Source organism: Ictidomys tridecemlineatus, chromosome 3 (genome assembly GCF_052094955.1).
Source record: "Ictidomys tridecemlineatus isolate mIctTri1 chromosome 3, mIctTri1.hap1, whole genome shotgun sequence".
Lineage (NCBI taxonomy): Eukaryota > Metazoa > Chordata > Mammalia > Rodentia > Sciuridae > Ictidomys > Ictidomys tridecemlineatus.
Window position 1 is genome coordinate 16,690,421 of NC_135479.1, and position 21,409 is coordinate 16,711,829.

General features: G+C 35.7%; 1 protein-coding gene across 12 annotated transcripts in view; it reads left to right on the forward strand.

Annotated features, from left to right (window-relative positions):
- The window catches only part of Kansl1 (KAT8 regulatory NSL complex subunit 1), a 197,334-nt gene that overhangs the window by 77,376 nt on the left and 98,549 nt on the right, over positions 1-21,409 (forward strand). For 8 of the 12 annotated variants that reach the window (XR_013436010.1, XM_078041924.1, XM_078041930.1 and 5 more), the window contains one exon: positions 1,739-1,789. The exons of the other annotated variants lie outside the window; for them this stretch is intronic. Coding sequence is in view for 7 of the 8 variants with exons in the window: in XM_078041924.1 (XP_077898050.1) it covers positions 1,739-1,789 (51 nt within the window). In the remaining variant the exon portion in view is untranslated. The remainder of the gene's footprint in view (positions 1-1,738; positions 1,790-21,409) is intronic. 12 annotated transcript variants of the gene reach the window in all.

The following is a 21,409-nucleotide window of genomic DNA, read 5'->3' on the forward strand; positions in this document are numbered from 1 at the left end:
TGTTTTCTCTCTGCCTGAAGACCCAAAGAACAGTGTCATCATTATTCCTTTCCTGGGAGAGGTCTGCAAAAGCAAAATTGTCCTCACCAGCTACTGAAAGGGTCTTAATTCTATTTCTTTCTTAGGATAAATCTTTTGCTATGTAGTGTCTCCTGGGTACAGTTCTTTTCTGAGGGGACATTTGTAATTTCTAGATATTTTCCCCATAAAGTAAGTTGTCATGCAGATTATATACTTGGCAACCTATACGTCCACTTCATGGCTGTTTTTAAAGGTTCACCAGAACCTTAATGTGCTTTATTTTCATAAATGATTAGAAAGAATGCTGAGTGTGTATTTTTGTATTTAGAATTGACTTAGAGGCTCCTGGGAGTCAGTGAATTTGGTTGAACTTTCCATGGTTCAAATATAAAAGCGCAGTTTCCTATCAAAATTTTGTTGGTATAGGCTTCTTTGTACTGAGGTGGAAATCTAGATATCTTGTTCTGTTTTAAATTAGTGTTTGCTCATTCATTCAACAAACATTTCTTGATAATCCGTGAGTTTTGGCATATCATAGGAAGTCTAGAAGTATGTAATCTGTACCTGCTAATATAAATAATGAAGATTTTGAAAAGTACACAGGACTTGGAAGGTAGACTTTTCTTGCCTTCAAATGATAGCACTATAATTTTATCCTTCCTTGAACTAATTTAAAAAAAATTCTTTATTGCTTTTTTCCCCCTGATGATAAAAATCATAAAACCCCCTTGCCAAAAGCAAAGAATCACAAAAGTAAATCAGAATGTGTTCTAATATTACTTGATCTGTTGTAATATCATTGTGGAAAATATTATCTTCCTTTGGGATAATAAAATTGGCCATCTACATCTGAGAATTCGATTGGAGATGAAAATATTTGGGGGGAAATTATGTTTGTATTTGTACAGACTTCTTGTTATTCCCTTAATAAGTACAGTGTAATAACTATTTACATAGCATTTACTTGATAGACATTCTAAATCATCTCAAAATGATTTAAAGTATATGAAAATGTATATAAGATTATGTCCTTTATATGAGAGTTGTGGATTTTGATAACACTTGAACCAAGTCTCCACCAACACCGAGGAATTTCTCTGTAGTAAGCATTTGATTGGGAACCAGATTTTCAAGTTCTAGCATTTTTATAACTATGGTCCCTATCATATCATTGAACAAATCAGGACCTCAAGTTTTCTAATTTCTTGTACTGGGAAAATAGCTTCATGTAATTGCTATGAAAATTTTAATATATGGTATTAGCTCTGAAATGAATATTATCACTTCACTTTTTCTTCCCTTTATTTCATCTGAATGTCCTGTTTTCAGTTTGTCACTTGGCCTTTTTTTTTTAAATTAATCTTTTCATTAGTTGTTGATGGATTTTTATTTTATTTATTTATTTATATGTGGTGCTGAGAATCAAACCCAGTGTCTCTCATGTGCCAGGCAAGTGCATTACTACTGCTGAGCTCCAGCCCTGTTACTTGGCCTTTGAGGACTTTTTAGTTTGTATATATCATAGCTGTATGCACATGTTCATCATTTCACTGTACTTCCAAGTTGTATTTTTATAAACTTAATAGTTTTAAAAATCCCCTGGATTGAGTCTAAATTCCTTTTCTAGATATTGTACTGTTTTTTTTTAATTTCTTTTGATGGACTTTTTGAATGTTTTCTGATTTGAATACAACTCTTGATTTTTATTTTATTTAAGGCCTCAAAATCTACAAAGAAAAGAGGGTGTGAACAATTTAAAAGACTACAGGTATTTCTGGTTTGTTTGCTTTGTCAAAATATTCTCAGTTATATTCATAACAGCAATATATGTCAGTATATCATCTTGTTCTTTTAAACACTCTCCAATTAGCATAGAAAACAACTGTTCATTAAGTTGTCGAGGAAAATCACCTTTACTTAAATTCACATTTAGGAATTATGGTGAAGTGGAACATTTTAAAAATTTATTTATTGTGATACTGGGGGACTGAACCCTCTGCCCACACCCCTTTGTATTTCATTTTCAGGCAAGGTCTTGCTTTCTGGGCTGGCCTTGAACTTGTGATCCTCCTGCCTCAGTTTCTTGAGTTGCTGATTACAGGCATATGCCCCCATACCTGGCTTCATGTTTTTTAAGTAGTCTTTTTATAATTTTTTGATAAAGTAAATATACTATTCCTGTGTTAAAATATTTTGGAATCCAACTGGGATAAAGGGTGCGAGTTATATTATGTATATAATTTTTGTCTGGTGATCTTTTCTCTTGAGCTCTCTTTATCAACCTAAAATAGTGGAAATCTTTCATTCTTCTAGATACTTTTAGTGGTCTTACTTTTAGAAATTAGCCCTTTAATCCATCAACACATTTTTTTATTTAATGATATGAGGAATGAATTAAGTCTTGTAGCCTATTTCCTAAATAGCTGATGATGTCTCAGTGGCATTTATTTTTATATGACTTCCCCTTGGGACTTTTGACATTGCATTAAACCTACATGTTAAGTTTGCAGATATTTTCTTTCCCTCAAGTATATGTATATTGGTTGTTCAGTTTTCTTTGTATTCATTTAATCTGTTTTGTAAGAGTTTTCTTTAGTATTTTGGACTTCTGTTGCTTTTATGTCACATATTTTTATTGCTGGCAAATAGCAGAATTACTAATTTGCATCATTCATCTGGTCTCTTTTCTACTTTAAAAATGTGAATAATTACAAGTTACCATTTTTAATAAGCAATTCACAGTTATATATGATTGTATACATCTGTGCTTTCTCCTACCCTTCTTTTCATTATGTTGCAAAAATAATGACAGGACATGATATTTGCAATTAAAACCACACTGGCAACTTAAAAATTTTAATGTAATCAGCAAAAGGCCTAATAGTGGTTTTGAATGTTTTTAAAATGTTAAACAAGGGAACATAAATAAGAATCAGGTGGTAAGATTACCTTGCTTTTAGAAAAAGAATTCTGTGAGCTCTTGTTTGGTAAAGTTTATTTCATGAAACCAGGCAGGGTGATGTGCACATGCAGTTCCTGCACTCTGGAGGCAGTGGTAGGATCACTTGAGCTCAGGAATTTAAGACCAGCCTGGGCAACATAGCTGAGAACAGGTCTCAAAAAATTAGCCATGTTTTCTTTTTAGTTGCTCGTTCTATGGCAGGAAAACTAATTTTGCTTTAATGCAGATAGCCTTTTCTCTTCTACAAAAATTATAGTCTTGAGAGTCATGAAATTTTATTAGCAGTTTTAAGAAGCTTTAGATGGCATGTGAATGGCCCTTTGTTTTATAGAAGGTAAAACTAAGGTGTAGATAAATTTAATTGCCTTGTGGTCTCACAATGTGGTGGCCAACTAGAAACTAAAACACAAATGCAGCACAGACTCACTTTTTTTTTTTTTTAAAGAGAGAGTGAGAGAGGAGAGAGAGAGAATTTTTTTAATATTTATTTTTTAGTTCTCGGCGGACACAACATCTTTGTTTGTATGTGGTGCTGAGGCTCGAACCCGGGCCGCACGCATGCCAGGCGAGCGGGCTACCGCTTGAGCCACATCCCCAGCCCACAGACTCACTTTTATATTCCTTTATAATGAGTTGTTTGTACTTGGCTTCAAAGGAGAATTCACCCCTTCTTAGACAATAGCAACTATATGGGAAGGTATTTATTTCTGAAAGTATGTGCTTGTTTTTTTGTAATACCTTACCTTCTTCTTGACTGTCTTTTCTTGATTACTGTCCAAGAATATGTCAAACACTGTTTACTTAGAGGGACAATTGCCTCGCTTTTGATAGTTCTATCCCTCCTATCCTGCAAGCCCCATTTTCCTTTTTCTTTTTAGATAGGATCTCTTCCCCAGGCTGATCTTGAACTCTTCATGGGGTTCATGTGGTCCTTCCTCTGCCTCAGACTCCCAGGTAGCTGGAAATCTGTAGATGTGCCCCACTGTTCCTGGCATTAGTTTTTAAACTATCATCTATTTAATGAAGGCCACATGATTTTTTTTGTCTAAATATGCCTTTTTTTAAAAAAAAAATTCTAGATCTGATGTACAGACCATTCTTGTTAATTTTTTGTATTTTTGTGTTCCTCTGAGACAACTGTCTATGGCTTGATTATTATTAGAGTCTAGTAGTCCTATGATCTCCCCATTCTGAATAATAATAGTGACCTTGGTTTAGATGTGTAGATAATTTATTGTTGCTTTAGCTACCTTGGCAGCCTTTGAGCCTGCTTTTCAACTTTTCTTTCTCACATAGGTCTTTCCCATTTTGTCTCCCCTATTTTTTTAAAAAAAAATTTTATTTTTCAGCTGTAATTGAACACAATACCTTTATTTATTTTTATGTGGTGCTGAGGATCAATTGAACCCAGGGCCTCGCACATGCTAAGCAAGTGTTCTACTGCTGAGCCACAACCCCAGTCCCTCCCATTTTGTTTCTTTACAGTTAGTCTTTTACACCCAGCTGCAGAAACAGATTATGCATAAATTTCACACTGCTTTAATATGATATACTTGCAGTGGGTCAGTTTGTTTAGTTTTTCTTGTTCCTCTCCTTCTTGAGATAATTAGCCACAGTCCTGTGAGCCCTCGGAGGTGATACTTCCCTCAAACCAAAGTAGGAGGTGCTACAGTGAAGGTGTGTGTTGGGGTAAACCAATGGAAGCTTTTTTGTGGAGGCCACGTTGAAATGGTAGAACTACAAGGTGGAACTGCAAATTAATACAACTGTTCTGGAAAGCAGTATGGAGATTCCTTAAAAAACTCGGGATAGAAGCACTGTATGACCCAGCTATCTCACTTGTTATATATCTAAGAAATCTAAAATCAGCATATTAAAGGGATGGAACCACATCGATGTTTAAAGCAGAACAATTCACAGTAGCCAAGCTAGGGTACCAGCCTAGGTGTCCACCAACAGAGGAATGAATAAAGAAAATGTGAGATGCATACACAATGGAGTTTCACCAGCCATAAAGAAGAGTGAAATTATGGCATTTTCTGGTAAATGGATGAAACTTGAGAGCCTTATGCTAAGTAAAATAAATCAGAACCCAAAAGCCAAGTGTAAAAACAAATGTTTTCTCTCATATTTGGAAGCTAGACCAAAGTAAAGGAGAAAAGAATGAAATTTGTGGGGTGGAATCCACAAAAATCCAAAAGAGATTAGTGGAGTTAGAGGAATGGGAGGGAGGAAAGATGGAAAAGGCAGGAATGGTAGAATCAATCTGATGAATATATATAAATGAATATATCACAGTGAATTTCACTTTTATGTGTATCCATAATTTATTAATTTTTTTAAAAAGCCATAAATAAAAGTAAGATCAGTAGAGAAAAGGGAATAGAGGGAGTGAAGAGGAGAGGGAAAGGGAATTGGAACGAATTTAATTCTATGCATATTTATTGTCAAAATTATGTATAACTAAAATGAAATAATTTTTAAAATTTCTACTAGTGATATAGGATATGCATGGTCAACATCTCCTCTTTACCAATAAGAAAAATATTTGAAATATCAACCAATTTTCTCAAGACACTACTACAGTAGATAAGCTTGAATTTAACTCAAGACTTAAGATTCATCTTTTTTAGTAATCTCAGTGCTCAGTTTGAACTCCATACTAACTAAATAAGTTGGGGAGTGGGAATTGGGCATTAGCAATTTTTGAGGATCCTCAGGTGGTTCCAATATTCAGCAAAGTTTAGAAGCCACTGGTCTTTCAAACCATTTTGTTCCATTGTCCCAGATATGGAACACTTATAAAAACTTAAATTTGGTACAAATTATAACAAAATAATATTAATAGCAAATATAGTAACATATTAATATAAATGTAGAATAAAAGCTCTAGATTATGATTTCCAATCTTAAAAAAAAAAAAAAAACTTGTTCCTGCTATGCTGTGGGCTACAGATCTGTAATCCCAGTAACTCAGGAGGCTGAAGCAAGAGGATCACAAATTCAAAGAAAATCTCAGCAAAAGAAAAAAAGGGGGGGGGGCAGAGAGAGAGAGAGAGAGAGAGAGAGAGAGAGAGAGAGAGATGTGTGGGTATGGCTGGTGATGTGTCAGTAGTTAAGTGCCCCTGGATTCAATTTAGGCACTTGCATGTTAAAATTCTAACAACAAAAAGCCACAATTATACTTGTATTTCATTTTTCTTCTTGGAGTCGAAGTTGAAAATTGCCTTCCACTTCTTAATTTGCACCCAATATTTCCACACTAAACCCAATGGAATATTTTGACCTTAGTTAAAAGAGACTCCTTGTAAACTTATCAGTATTGTATAGAAGTTATTAGACTTAAATTCTTGGTCTCTCCAGGGACCTTGATTTAGATGTATAGATAATCTTGAAGAAAGAGAAGGATACTTTGGCTGTTTTCTTGTCTCTTAAGATTAGCTAAATCAAGGGATTCTGTGAAATGATTCCTAAATGGCATGATTTCTTTTAGACTCTGTTCTGTGGGATAATCTGAGTTTAAATATGTATGTTCCCTGTTTTAAGAAATATTTGGTTTAATATATTTGTTTCACCTTGTAATGTGGATTCATAGGTGGGAATGCAAAAGGATTTTCAATCCTGGAACCAGATAAACCAGTTTTCAATTTAATATATGTTCAATCCTTACACAGTTTAGACTTCTTAAGAGAAACACAAATACTTTAATTAATAGCTATATATAGTATCTATATAGTATCTACTTTTACGAACTTGAAAAATCAAACACTGTCTGAAAATACTATATCTGAATTTCTGATTGATATGCATTTTGGACATTTAACACACAGAAATTTGATTAGGGGTTCAAAATGATAAAATTGCTTTTTGAATCTTCTCAGTCCTCTCATTTTCTCCAAGGTAATTTCCTTTTGTGATCCATCCTTCTGGGTTAGATATTTCCCTGAACACTTTCATTTCATCCCATTTTATCTATTTATTTTTATTTGTTTTAATTAGTTACACATGACAGTACAATGATCTTGACATATCATACATTTGAATTAGATGGAACGTAATTTCTTATTTTTCTGAGTGTACAGGTTGCAGAATATCTATTTGTAAAAAGAGTTTAACCCTTTTTTTGGTTATCTTTTATGTGGTGTTGAGGATCAAACCCAGTGCCTCACCCATGCTAGGCAAGTACTCTACCACTGAGTTCCAGCCCCAGCATCAATTTGAAAAGGACGTTGAGCCAGTAGGTAGAAAAATGGTGATATATGCCATTAGTGTTCAGTGACATTGATCTAGGTGTGTCACTTGGTTAATGGCTGGATTGTAGAGCTCCCATGGCCATTGGTGAATTATAGTAGGCCAGTAGGCAGGCTACTTGAAACACATTGGATAGGGGTGATGTGTATGGACTGTTTTGGGACTGGAGATTAGAATGCTATCATTTAAGCAATAGGAGATTTTTCTTAGGGTTCTGACTTAATAAAATTGATACTATAAAGTGAATTTTACACATCTATGCACTTGAATGGGGAAAGGCAGAAGACAAGCAGTTATTTTGTAGACACTTAGCTCATTATGGTAACATTCCAACATAATACATTTTATTCCAGAACTATCTAAAATTATGTATCCTTTTATATGTGTAGGCCTCTGCATTCTTTGAAGTTTCTGTAAAATACTTCTGTAGTGAAAACTGTTATCAGTTGTTAACTGTAGACAACACTGGGCTGGGGTGTAATTCAGCAGCGGAGGTTTGCTTAGCATGGACAGGGTGCTGGGCTTAATTCCCAGCGCCTAAATAAAAAATAATATACTAAAAAGAAAATTCGAAGAGGTACATTTGTGGGGCTGGGGGTATAGTTCAGTGATTAAGTTATTGCTTAACATGCTTGGGATGCTGGGTTCAACTCCCAGCACCACCAAAAAAGGAGAAAAAGATAACAAAGAGTAGGTACCTTTTATTTTGTAGCAAAGTCATAAATTGTGAGAAGGTAAGCATTGAAGCTTTTCAACTAGATATTGATCTGCATAGTGTAAGCAAATGTTTGTTGTTTTTGTTACCAACACAGGCAAAACCTAATTTCAGTCCTTTACTCTCTGTACAAATATTCATGAAAATGCAATAAGTATAATATAGGTATTTTAAATTTTATCTAGAGCTTTACAATTGCCATTTGATCTTTTTGGTTGAACAGTTTTCAAAATGTATCCCACAGACCAGTAGAATCAACACACATTATCAAGGAGTTTGTAAGAAATGCAAATTATGGCCATACCCCAAACCTACTGAACCAGAAACTCTGGGCAAGGGAATGGAATCGAGCCTGATAGTCTATTTTTGGGGAGTGGATGAGCAGGGGGAATAAATGAAGACTAAAACCTGAGGTGCTTAACCACTGAGCCACATCCCTGGCCTTTTTTATTTTTTAATTTGAAAGGGTCTCACTAAGTTGCTGAGGCTGTCTTGTGCTGTCTTTCTGCCTCAGCCTCCTGGAGTCCCTGGGATTGTGGGCGTGAGCCACCATGCCTGGGTAACAGTCTGTCTGAATCTCTGGGTGATTCTTGGCGTAAAGTCAGAATTTGAAATCCCATGATTTAAAGCAAAGAAACAATGCCATTGAAATATTTCATTTGGATTATTTAAAACTCTTCAATTCAGAGTGAGAAAGCAAGATTTGAATTTTGGTGTAAGGGCTAGGTTTTCTCTTCATTTTTCTTGAACTACAATTTTTGATAGTTTTGTCACTTGAGTGGCCGGCCCTTCCTTTCTTAACGCATTCTCCCATTGGACCATTTGTTAAACAGTTTTCATTCCTAATCTTGTTTAAAATATTGATCAGAGAAAGCATATAAACTGATGGTGGAGGGACTGGGGTTGTGGCTCAGTGGTAGAGCACTTGCCTAGCATGTGTGAGGCACTGGGTTCAATTCTCACAATGTATATAAATAAATAAAATAAAGGAACATCAACAACTAAAAAAAATTTAAAAATAAATAAAATGATGGTGGCATTATTAGCTTTAAATACTTTAAAGTGATTAATGTAAGTGGGTTTGGGGCTAACATTTATTATATTTCTTCACTGAGCAAGGCTCTATTTGATCTTATTTAATTCTTTTAAATAGATTTAGCATAGATGAGAGTCATTGTGTGCTTTTAAAAACAACTTTATTGAAGTAAATGAGTAAAAGTTCGTATAGGGGCTGGGGATGTAGCTCAAGTGGTAGCGCGCTTGCCTGGCACACATGCGGCCGGGGTTCAATCCTCAGCACCACATACAAACAAAGATGTTGTGTCTGTCAAAAACTACAAAATAAATATTAAAAAATTCTCTATCTCTCTCTGTCTCTCTCTCTCTTTAAAAAAAAGGATTATAATTTCTCTACATTTTAAAAAAAGTTCATATAGTTTATTGACTTAAGTATAGTTTCAAAGTTGTACAAACATCAGCCATGGTCTAATTCTTTTCCTAAATAAACTCATTTATTCCTCACCGAATGTTGGCCATCACTTGTCTTTTGAAAATGAATGAATAAAGAAAATGGGGCATATAAAGTAGTACACCTTATCTGAAGTTTCACTTTCTCATGTTTCTGTTGTTTTCAGTCAGATGATGAGCTTTCTGAATTATGGGAAAATCAGTAGGAGTACCTTTAGGCTATATCACAATGTCTCTGTTATTCATCTCATTTCATCTCATCAGGTAGTCATTCTGTCATCTTACATCATCATAGGAAGGCTGAAGTGCAGTTCAGTAAGATATTTTGAGCGAGATAATACCATCACATTTTTATTATAGCATATTATAATTGTTTTTCTTCAGTTATTGAAAATCTCTTACAAGTTTTAACTTGTATGTATAGAAACTCACATAAGATATATAGACTTTTGTTCTATTTGTGATTTCAGGCATCCATGGATCCAAGAGTATCCATGTTGTGTTTAGCAGTGGAAATGCTATGGATGTAGTGGCGCACACTGTAATCCTGGCAACTCCGGGAGGCTATGTTGGGAGGATTACAAGTTCAAAGCCAACCCAGCAGATTAGCAAGGCACTTAGCAACTTAGTGAGACCCTGTCTCTAAATAAAATATTAAAAGGGGCTGGACATGGGGCTCAGTGGTTAAGCACCTCTGGGTTCAATCTCCTGCAACACCCCCTACCTCCACCCCCCGCCAAAAAAAGGTGGAAATGATGGGTTTTATAGTAACTACACTCAACTTTTAGAGGAACTTCCTGCTTTGCAAAGCAGCTGTGCTCTTTTATATTCCCACTAGCAGTGTATGAAGATTCCAATTTCTCCACATCTTTGCCAGCACCTTTTTTTGATCTGTATTTTAAATTATAGCCTTGCTATATGAGAGTAACAGCAGTACAGACATCCCTTGGTTTCCCTGGGGGATTGGTTCTGGCATACTACCACTCGCTGCAAAGTCTGAGGATGCCCAGATTTCTTTTTCTTTCTTTTTTTTTTTTTTTAAAGAGAGAGTGAGAGAGGAGAGAGAGAGAGAGAGAGAAAATTTTTAATATTTATTTTTTAGTTCTCGGCGGACACAACATCTTTGTTGGTATGTGGTGCTGAGGATCGAACCCGGGCCACACACATGCCAGGCGAGCGGGCTACCGCTTGAGCCACATCCCCAGCCCAGATTTCTTATAAATGGTGTAATATTTACATGTAAATGATATATATCCTCCCATGCACTTTATCTTAGGTTTTATTTAGTTGTTGTTACTGGGGATTGAACCCAGAGGTTATTTTATATTTTAAATTTGCTCTTGGTTAAATTTACAGATGAGGAAGCTGTGGATATGGAGAGCTGAATATACCACGATTTTGCTTCAGTAAAGGCTAATTTTTTATTTACTGAGTTGCCTACATTCCCCACTCCTTTTATTATTTGTTTTTCTTTTTTTGAGGCAGGGTCTTTCTGAGTTACTGAGGGGTCTCACTAAGTTGCTAAGGCTAGTCTCAAAACTAATGCTTCTCCTGCCTCAGTTTCCTGAGGTTCTGTGTACTTTTAGTTGTATCTAGATGATTAATTATACATAATGCAATGTAATTGCTAAATAAATAGCTGTTATGCTATGTTATTTAGGGAATGATGGCCCAAAAAAAGCCTGTATTTAGTACAGATGTGATTTCTTTTTTCCCTTAATATTTTTAATTAGCTCTTGGTCAAATTTATAGATGAAGAAGCTGTGAATATGGAGAGCTTAATATACCATGATTTCACTCAGTAAAGGCTAATTTTTTATTTAGTATATAAACATTGTTTTCCTTTATTGTTTTGTAATGTGGGGAATATAGCAGTAGAGGAGTACTTTCTAGTTTCCTTTTTCTCTGCCTTTTAATGAATTGGCTGTAGTTTCTCCCTTAAAACCTAAGATAAGTTAGAAACCTAACAGCAAGTTAGAAAATTTTATGGTAATCACTTTTGGTTCCCTTTATGATTCCTAAGCTATTGAGGGCATTTGGTAAGATTAAATATAATGAATTATATTATAGAATTCCTGGTTAGAGGTACAGTTTGTGTATTTTGTACAGTTTGTGTGTTAACTTCTTGACTTGTCCTGATGCAAATTGTACTTGTATTGTTGGGTTACTGTGCTGATCCTTTGCCTTCAGTTCTTGTTGTATGGTGTGGCCTTCAGATCAGGTGAATAATACTAACTGAATTTTGTATTAGACTTAATATTTTAAAAGTACTTTGAACTTTAGCCACATGTATATCCAAACAAGCAGACATGCTCTTGATTTATGAAACTGAAAGCTAGTAAGTATTTACTTTGCATGTTTGGGAACAGTGTTCTCCAAAAGTCAAGGCTGGAGTCCGGAAATGTGCTTCTATTTGAATGACCTAGGGCAGATCACTTAACTTGTTTCAGCTACAATTTACCACCTTCCACTGAGAGCAGGTAGAGAAGCTTGGGAGCTGATTATATAAACTTTAAATACCTTTTCACCTGAACTTACTCCCCAAAAGATTACTTGTGAAACTTTTCAGAACAAGAAGGTGGAAGGTACATTCAGATTAAGTACATACCCCAAATTTTTATGGCAATTACTTGTATTAAAGGGAGTGAATTCACCCATCCCCCCCCCCATAATACCTGTTGCCTGCTATATACAAGATTCATGCTGGGCTCAGAAGAATTTGTTGTAGTTAAATTTTGACTTAAGGATGTTAACTCAGATATGTAAAGTAATTTATATGTGATACATACAGGAAAGAAATAGGTAGACACTCTAAAAATGAGATGGGAAAATCACACATGGTTGGAATATTGGGAAATACTTAAGACAATTTAGCACGAAGTACTATTTTGACTATCAGGCATTAGAAAGGATGGGAAGCAATTTAAGAATGAGTAGAGTTGAAAGAAGGAAAGGGCCAAGGGACAAAAGCAAATTTAAGCCAAATGTGTAAACAGAAAATCAAGAGAAACAATTTTTGGGGGAAGGGTTTTACACTTCTACTGAATAGTATCTGCTTTCTGTTCCTGTGTTGTATTGTACTCTTGCTCTGCCCTGTACCTAATAAATACAAAAACAAATATTCATAGAAAATTTAATCTGAAAAAATTATACTTTGTTATGAAAGGGCTTTGCTGCAATTTATTCACTTCCAGCCCATAAACTAAACGTAACCATGAACATTTTGCCTTGTTTTTTGTTTGTTGTAGTTGGACACAACTCCTTCCTTCCTTCCTTCCTTCCTTCCTTCCTTCCTTCCTTCCTTCCTTCCTTCCTTCCTTCCTTCCTTCCTTCCTTCCTTCCTTCCTTCCCTCCCCCCCCCCCTCTCTCTCTTTCTCTCTCTCTTTCTCTCTTTTCTTTCGCTGAGGATCGAACCCAGCGCTTTGCACGTGCTAGGCGAGCACTGTATTGCTGAGCCATAACCCCAGCCCCTTGCCTTGTTTTTTGATTTACACATATTCAAGGAAATAATGTGTTTGGCATAATTGGGTTTAGAATGGCAGTTCGATTGTGCTTGCATTTTGCCTTCTCTGTTGTTAGCACTTTGACTTTCTGGTTTTCTGCTCCTGATTTTATTTAATTTTGAACCCTGAGTAGAAAAGTAATATATACATTTAATGAAAGATGCCTCTTTAGGCCTGGGATTGTGGCTCAGTGGCAGAGCACTTGTCTCATACATATGGAGCACTGGGTTTGATCCTCAGGACCACAAGAAAATAAATAAATAAATAAAATGAAGGTATTGTATCCATCTACAATTTAAAAAAAAAAAAAGAAAAATTCCTCTTTTTGTTTTTAGTTCTTCCTGAATCTTCATGGATACTTTCTGGGAATGAGAACCTACATGGGATGGGTGATGTGGAAAGACTTAGGAAATGTCAGAAAGAAATGAGAAATGATTGGCCTTTAGGGCAATCAGTCTATTTGATTTGATTTGTCATTAATGTTACCAGTTGAGAAAAATCTGCACACATTCCCCCCCCTCCCCCCGCCCTGCCCCCCCTTGAACTAAGGGATGCTTTACCAATGAACTACATCCCCATCCTTTTTGTTTTTTGAGATAGGGTCTTTCGAAGTTGGTGGGGCTGGCCTTGAACTTGGGAGTCTCCATCCTCAGCTTTCCAAACTGCTGGTATTAAATGCATGGGGCATCATGTCCAGCAGGAAATCAATTTAAATATGATTGCTGATGATGCCAGATTTCTCCTCTTTGTGGATCATTTCAGTCTCAGCATTTCTAGGAGAAGGCTTTATTTTTAGTAGAGATTTGGTTCTTCTCTCTGTATTACAAAGAATTATCATTCTTGGTATGTGAACATGTGTTGGTGTATGTTAAATAAAAATTTAAGCCATGTGATAAAGATAACACTGCCAGTTTTCAGAAGAGTAAGTTTTGATTGCACGCCAAACTAGTGTACAGAGAAAAATAATAATTTTATTTATAAACTATGTAGATTATGGGTTGTAGGTCCAGCTCAGTGGTGGAGCTCTAATATGTGGGAGACACTGGATTCAGTCCCTAGAAACTGTGCAAAAGAAGAATATGTGATTAGAAAATCACATCTTGAAATTTAGATTATTTATATGAAGAATACCATGGAATTTAAATACGGTGTCCTTTGTCCTTTTTGACTAATGTATAGGGTTATGACCCAGAGAGAGCAGCAGCACCTTATTTCTCAGTGGTTAAAAGCTGCCGAGTAGTGAAATTCTCATTGAATGTGTGTAGTGTTGAATGATATATAAACTAGCGTAAGAACACTTGATATCATCTCAGTTATGTGTATATTTGTGTAGTTGCCCAAGCTAATATAAGAGATCTTTAATATGATAAATTTTATCAAAATTAAAGTACATAGGTTAAAAAAAATTTTGAGTTGCTATGAAATTGTTGGGTTGCTGTGAGATATTTTAAAAAATCGCAGCATATAATTTAGGGGGAAAAAACTTTCAAATTGTGAGTCTGTTGGTATGCTCTGAATCTTTTAGAATGTCTGGGTCAAACCCATAAATCCTTAATTGTACTTCTGGTTAATTGTTGATGAAAATCAAGAAGTTTCTCATAGGCTGCTTGTCATCCCCCTTTTACAATTATTGTAGAAATGCAGACATGAAAGTGGAGAGAACAGTGCTGTCAACTCTTCATGTGTGCATCACCCAGCTACAGTGGACATGAACCTAAACTACTTTGAAGCCAGTTCTGTAGAAAAATCTTATTTTACCTGTGTATCTTACAGTCAGCCAGGCATGGTGGCACATGTCTGTAATCCCAGGGGCTTGTGAGGCTGACTGAGGAGGATAACAAGTTCATAGCTAGCCTCAGCATCTTACTGAGGTCCTAAGCAACTCGGGGAGATAAATAAATAAGATATAAAAAAAGAACTGGGGATGTGGCTTGCTTAGTGCCTAAGCCCCCCTGGGTTCAATCCCAGCATCCCCCCTCCCCAAATCTCACAGTCTTATCTCCAAAAAGATGTAGACTTCTTTTGGTCCCATGTCTTTTTTTTTTTTTTTTTTTTTTGGTAATTTTTAAAAAGTATTCCTGTATTTATTCAGAAAGAAGTGAAGGAATAAAGTAGAATTTATTTAAGAGGGGACAGAAGAGTAGAAATTAAGTATAACTGATATTTGACTTTTAGAAGAGGATATAATATTGGGTAGATCCAGATCTAGGGGGCACTGATTAGAATTCATTACATCAGAAGAAGGCATACCCATCCCCCAATGGCTTCTACAGAAATTTCTGATCCTCCTTTTCTGCTTACCCTGTGAAAGTGTCTCAGAGTTTAGTTCTCACCCCACTTCCTGTCATTCCTTTCCTGTCTTCTCTATATTCTTCTTGGGTGATCTTCAGTTCCAAGCATTATCCATGTAACAAAATAATTTCAAATTTATTTTCTTTGACTAGCTCTCTTTTCTGAAGTTCATACTCTGACAGTCTTGTAAGTACTTAAATTTAATATAGTAGAGCTCTTGATTTCCCTGGCTAAATAAACCCAGCTATTCTGCTGCAATCCTTCCACCACTTCCCCTTATCCATTACAGTAGATGATAAATCTAGGAGTCCACCTTAATTTCTGTATTTGGTTACTCCTACTCCCAATTTTTTAACAAGACTTTCTTTTCTCTTGAGTTGAATTTGGTGGCCCTGCTTGAGCCAGGAGGATTGCAAGTTCAAAGCCAGCCTCAGCAACTTAGTGAAGCCCTAAGCAATTTAGCAAGACCCTGTCTCCAAAAAAACAACAGAGGATGTGGCTTGGTGGTAAAGTGTTTCTGGGTTAGATCCTTGGCACCTATATAAATAAATAAATATTTTGAATATGTGACTTCATCTCCAGAGCCACAATTCTCTACTTGAACCAACACAGTAAGATTCTAACTGGTTTTCCTTGTGTTTTGGTTATGATACTTATTGTATGATTTAGTGCCTAATAGAAGGTTAACATACAGTTAAGTTGTGTGAAGGAACATCAGAGAAAAGATAGAAAATGATAAAATTAAATTTTTTTTGTATTCAGGTCCTTCCTTCCGTCCTTCCTTCTGTCCTTCCTTCCATCCTTCCTTAACTGGAGTATGCAGATCCAGATACTGTTTAACTTTTGTTAATTTAGAGTTGAGGGGTAAAGGAGACAGTTACCAGAAATATTTCCTTAACATTTTTTGAATTTTTTTAAAAAAATTGAACAATTATTATAGAATAAAGATATTTTTGAGCTGATAAATTTGGAGCCACCTTAGCCAATAACTATTAAAAGATGTAGCCAGGTTTTTGGACATTGAAAGCTGGATGATTGAACAGAAGATTGTTTTCTTGTACTTATGTGACTGTAAAATTACTTATCCCATATCCATTTCTCCATACCTTGGCTGTGTATATTCCCACCTCATGTCTTTTCATAGTATGTCCTTCTTCCCTTTCTGGTTGTAGTAAAGATCAGCTTATCTCCTGCTTAAAGTGGCAGTTTCTGCTTATTTTTCATTGTAAAATTATCACAGCTAAGATCGTGAGGTAGAATGAAAAGGCCATTGCCTTAGAACCAGGAAGTCTTGGTGTGCTTCAGTATTGTTCTGTCACAACAGTTTTAGTAAGTTTTGGGGATCACAGACTTGATCAGGTTTGAATATTGACTTTGGTAATTAATGATTGGGCAACCTTTGACACATTGCTTTACTTTTCTGAACTTCTATTGTCTTCTATTAATTGGGGCCTGGATGAAGTGTTGTTGAGACTGGAGATGAAAAATGCAGAAAGTGGTTGGCATAGAACCTGGCATAATATAACAGACCCTAAGTAAATGGTCTTAGTGATTATATTGAGCAGATGGTAGAATCTCTTCAGGTTTTCGTTTCTTCACGTGTAAAAATTAGAGAATTTGATTAAAGTGGTCATTTTCTAATGTTTATCACAATCATCTGGAATCCTGTTAAAACAGATTTCTGGACTAATACTTTAGAATCTATGGTTCATTGGGTCTGGGGATGGAGCCTAGAGTGTAGTTTTCTATTGTTTCCAAGTGAGGCTAATGTACTGGTCTTGGAACTCCACACACTGTGAATGTAGATAAACAGATAGATATCCAATCAGATAAATTGAAGGTCCCTTCTACCACTACGATTTTACTATTGTCTAACAGTAGTGATGGTGATAGCGATGATAGTAACCTGTATTTGAGACTAGGTGCTGGACACTGTACAAAGAACCTTATATGCACATTTCATTTGATTCTCATGGCAATTGGTCTATGTTATCCTCCTTTAACATTTTAGGGAAGTTATCTACAGTCACAGTGATGCAAACTTGAGATTGCTCTAACCTTTATCTTAGTATAATGAGTGACTTCCAACCTTGTTTTCTCAAATTTTAAGGGCTCTCGCATACTAGTTTCACATCTAATATATTTGACTTTCCAAATTTTTGTTCTTGCTATGTCCTTAAGATTCCACATCAGAAACTGATATTCAAAACTTAATTTGTACTAATTTAAGCCCTTTCGATAGTTTTATTGCTGTTTTTCTTATTAGGTCTATTTCTTGAGAATATGGAACCTTTCTTTTGATTATTATATAGTGCTCAGCAGAATCATTCGATTTGTTATGATTCAGATGATTATTTTGGCAGGTACATATTAGGCACTCAGGTTTAATATCTTGAATGTACCAGTTAGTTTTGAGTATTCGTGTCATGGCGTTCAAGTTCCTTACCACTTTGGTGCTTTTACACAATTAAAATAAACAGTAATTTTATTGAAGGAAATACTTAATTGGTTAGCTCAGTTTCAAATATAAATCTGAAATGAAAACGTCCTTTGTTCTGATTTCGGATTTCCAGAAACCAAATGTGTAAAGGAAAATTGTATAGATCATTTTAGTCTGAACTGTGCCTTAACATGATATCCATATTCTATTTGTATTACCACTCACCTTCAGTTTGAACAGCCAATTCATTGTAGAGTGGTCCAAGTCAGTAATAAGTAGGATAAATTTCCCTTTTATAATATATCCTCCATCATAGAAATTTTGTCACTTCTCTGATATTTAAAAATAAAACTGGTGGCAGTTTGAACATCTATAATGAGGTGAAGATCAGCTTGTGCTTTAAAACCAGGACAGATGGTTTTAGAATATAATTGAAAAAGAAATTGTGGCAGCCTTCTTTATGTATTTGGGAGGATGGAAAGGTTTGTCAATTAAGAACTCCCCCACCTTTTGGTGGGGAGGGCGGGGGTGGTTGTGGTGGTAGTGGTGAATACCAGGTATAGAACCCAAGGGTACTTAACCATCACGGAGCCACATCCCAGACTCCCCTCACCCCCACTCTGTGCATGTGCGCACACCTTAAGACAGCATGTCACTAAGTTGCTGAGGCTAGCTTTGAACTCAGATCCTCCTGCCTCAGCCTCCCCAGTTGCTGGGATTACAGCTCTACCATATCCGGCTCCATAGAATTTCTTGAAGAAAAATTTGTAGCTGTGCCCTGGGAATTTCCTCCTTTGTACTCCTGTAAATTGTGAGTCCACAAATGTTCAGAATTAGCTGTTGATGAGTGATGAAAGAGAAAGGGACAAACTCTGGTATTCTTTTCTGTTTTCCAGGTAAAAGGTTTTTTTTTTTTTTTTGTGGCTGGAGACAATTTAGCTGTGCAGCAGTTAAGTGCTATTCTATAGAATGAGTTCTAAGGCAGCATTATAGGAAGATGAGGGTTTTGAATTGACTCTAGGATTGTTGCTCTGGTAGTATTGCAATCCCAAAATGTAAGCCCAGGGAAAGAATGAGGGTGCGTTTAACCAGGGCATCATCATTATTCTTTTCCATCCTCTCCTGATTTGTTAAACTAAGCATATATGAAATGAGTTTACAATTCCTAGTGAAGTTCTTTTACCCAAGCTCCAGGATGCCCTCACTTGGACATGTGTTAATTTGAGGGCTCAAATTTATTGACTTCAGAAAACATTCTTTATTTTAAAGGAGATTCCCCCCCCCCATAAGCTCTTTACTTGAATCTTTATTGCTGTAAGTGGTGGGTTTAAACTTGGGCTGCACAGAGAATGACTGGAAAATGTTTAAGATTTTAACATAAAATTAAAACTCTAAAATTCTGGTTTAATTGATCAGGAGTTGGTATCCAGCCTTCATATTTGAAAAATATTCCTAGTTAATTCTAGTGTGTGACCATTATTAAAGAATATATTTTTTATTTCATCTTCAAGAAATACAGGTTCTGTCCCCTCATCCACACTCCAAATCTGTTGTAGCTCTCACAGAGGGAAGTTGGAGGATGTCAAATCTGAATCTTAACCAAAAGCACAGGAATTTGATCTTACAATTTTGCAAAAATACTTGGAGTAGGCCTATAGTTATTTAAAAAATAACTTCCAATCTTCCCTTTTAATATACTTTGCTTGCTAAAACAATTTGTTTAGAAACAGTCTACATTCTTTGATTTATGATGATGTACCAGATACCTAATATCACAGGACTCCAAGGACCTCTAGTTCTATTTGATGAGGCTATTCTTTGTCATTTTAAATAATCCTGTCAGATAGTGTAGCAAATCTCGAACTCTTGAAACAAAGCACTGTTGCTCAGATTCTGTGATTTGTTTTTCTAAATAAGCAGTTTTTAACATACATTTTCAGGCAAGTGGTGCTTTTGAGTTAGATTTCCAAGTCCAGTGAAACACAGGTCTTGGGTTTTTGGATTTCATTTTGATTTGGGAACTTTTAACTGCTTTTTCATTTTTCTAAGGTGCTTAGTTTCCAAGCCTGATACACTAATAGTATTTGGAACCGTTAATTCATTCAAATATAACATAATTTCCACTATTTCTGTGTTCAAAGACCTGAATATGTCAAATCCCTTACTTTTCATAATGGTCAGAAACATTTTCTAGGAAGAGACACAGATACCTGGTTTTTGTTCTTTTCATCTCTACATTCTGTTCCATTGACAGCTTTTATGGGCTCTACCTTCAAATGGCATTCTGAATACTACTGAATTTTGACTGCTATCACTCTTGCCCAGGCTATTATCATTTTCCTGGGCAGCCTCAGTGGCTGCCTAATTTGTTTCCTTGCTGTTAATGATAAACTACAATATATTTTTCATACAATATCCAGAATAGACTTACAATAGACTTTGTGTTCTTACTCAGATTTCCCAAAGTCTTCCTGTCTCAACCTAAAATGGAAACTCTGTATCATGGGCTACAAGGCTCTACAGAATCCAGGTTCTGTTTACTTCTTTGATATCACTTTACCGCTTATCCCTTGGCTGGGGTGCTCTACCAACACTGGTGGACTTATTCAAGAAGCTAAATTCCTGCCTAGACTTGGAGTAGGCCTAAAGCTATTTAAAAAATAATTTCCAATCTTCCTCTTTAGTATACTTTGCTAGCTAAAACAATACGTTCTGATATCCTGTCAGCTTGATTAAACGCTTCATCTGTTCAAGTCTCTGATCACTTAAAAAGGTGTTCTTGGGCTGGGGATGTGGCTCAAGCAGTAGCGCGCTCGCCTGGCATGCGTGCGGCCCGGGTTCGATCCTCAGCACCACATGCAAACAAAGATGTTGTGTCCATTGAAAACTAAAAATTAATATTAAAAAAAAATTTTAAAAAAAGGTGTTCTTTACTATCAGCTTTAAAAGGACAACTTCATTCTGTCCTCTTACCATAATTTTTTTTTCTGTATAACACTCATCACAAATGATATTTTCAGAGCACACTTGTGCACATGTATGTGTACACACACATTTTTGGCTAACTTTAAAGTTTTCTGTCTACCTCTGGAATATAAATTTCCTCTTTTGGGGGGTTTTGCCTGGTTCACTACTATAATAAAGGTACCTTGAAACATAATAGGTTTCTAAAAAAGAGGTTTAATGAAAGAATTAAAATTGAAATTATAACGAGTCTAGCTGAGCACAAATAAAGGATCCTGTGAAAGCTCCTACCAAGAGACTCTTTGGCTTCTGCCTGTGTGATCAAAGCATACAAGACCAAGTAGAGGCTTTTAAAGTGCTTCATACAGATGTTTATGGCACAATCAAGATTCAGATAAAGCAGGACTTTGTGGGCCATCTTAAGAAAATTAGGAAGGGTGATTCTTCTATTTTTAAGAACCTCTGATGCAGTTATTGTGGTGGTCTATTTTAATTGCATATGTAGTTGAGAATCTTAAGTGCTCTCAACTTTTAGTTAGCACTTTCCTTGTTAACTGGGTTGGGGAATGCTTTATAGTAGTGGAGAGTTTACCAGAGAATGGTACAGTGTTCCATTATCAGCATTTTGCTTTCTAAATACATTTCTTACTTGATGCCATTTTGAAGATTATAAGCACAGATATCCCAAGTCACTGGTGTTTTTCTATTTAATTCATAATATGAAACTTAATATCCACATTGCTGGGAAAGAAAAATTTCTTAAAGAACATGAAATTTGGTTCCTTTTTAGCAAG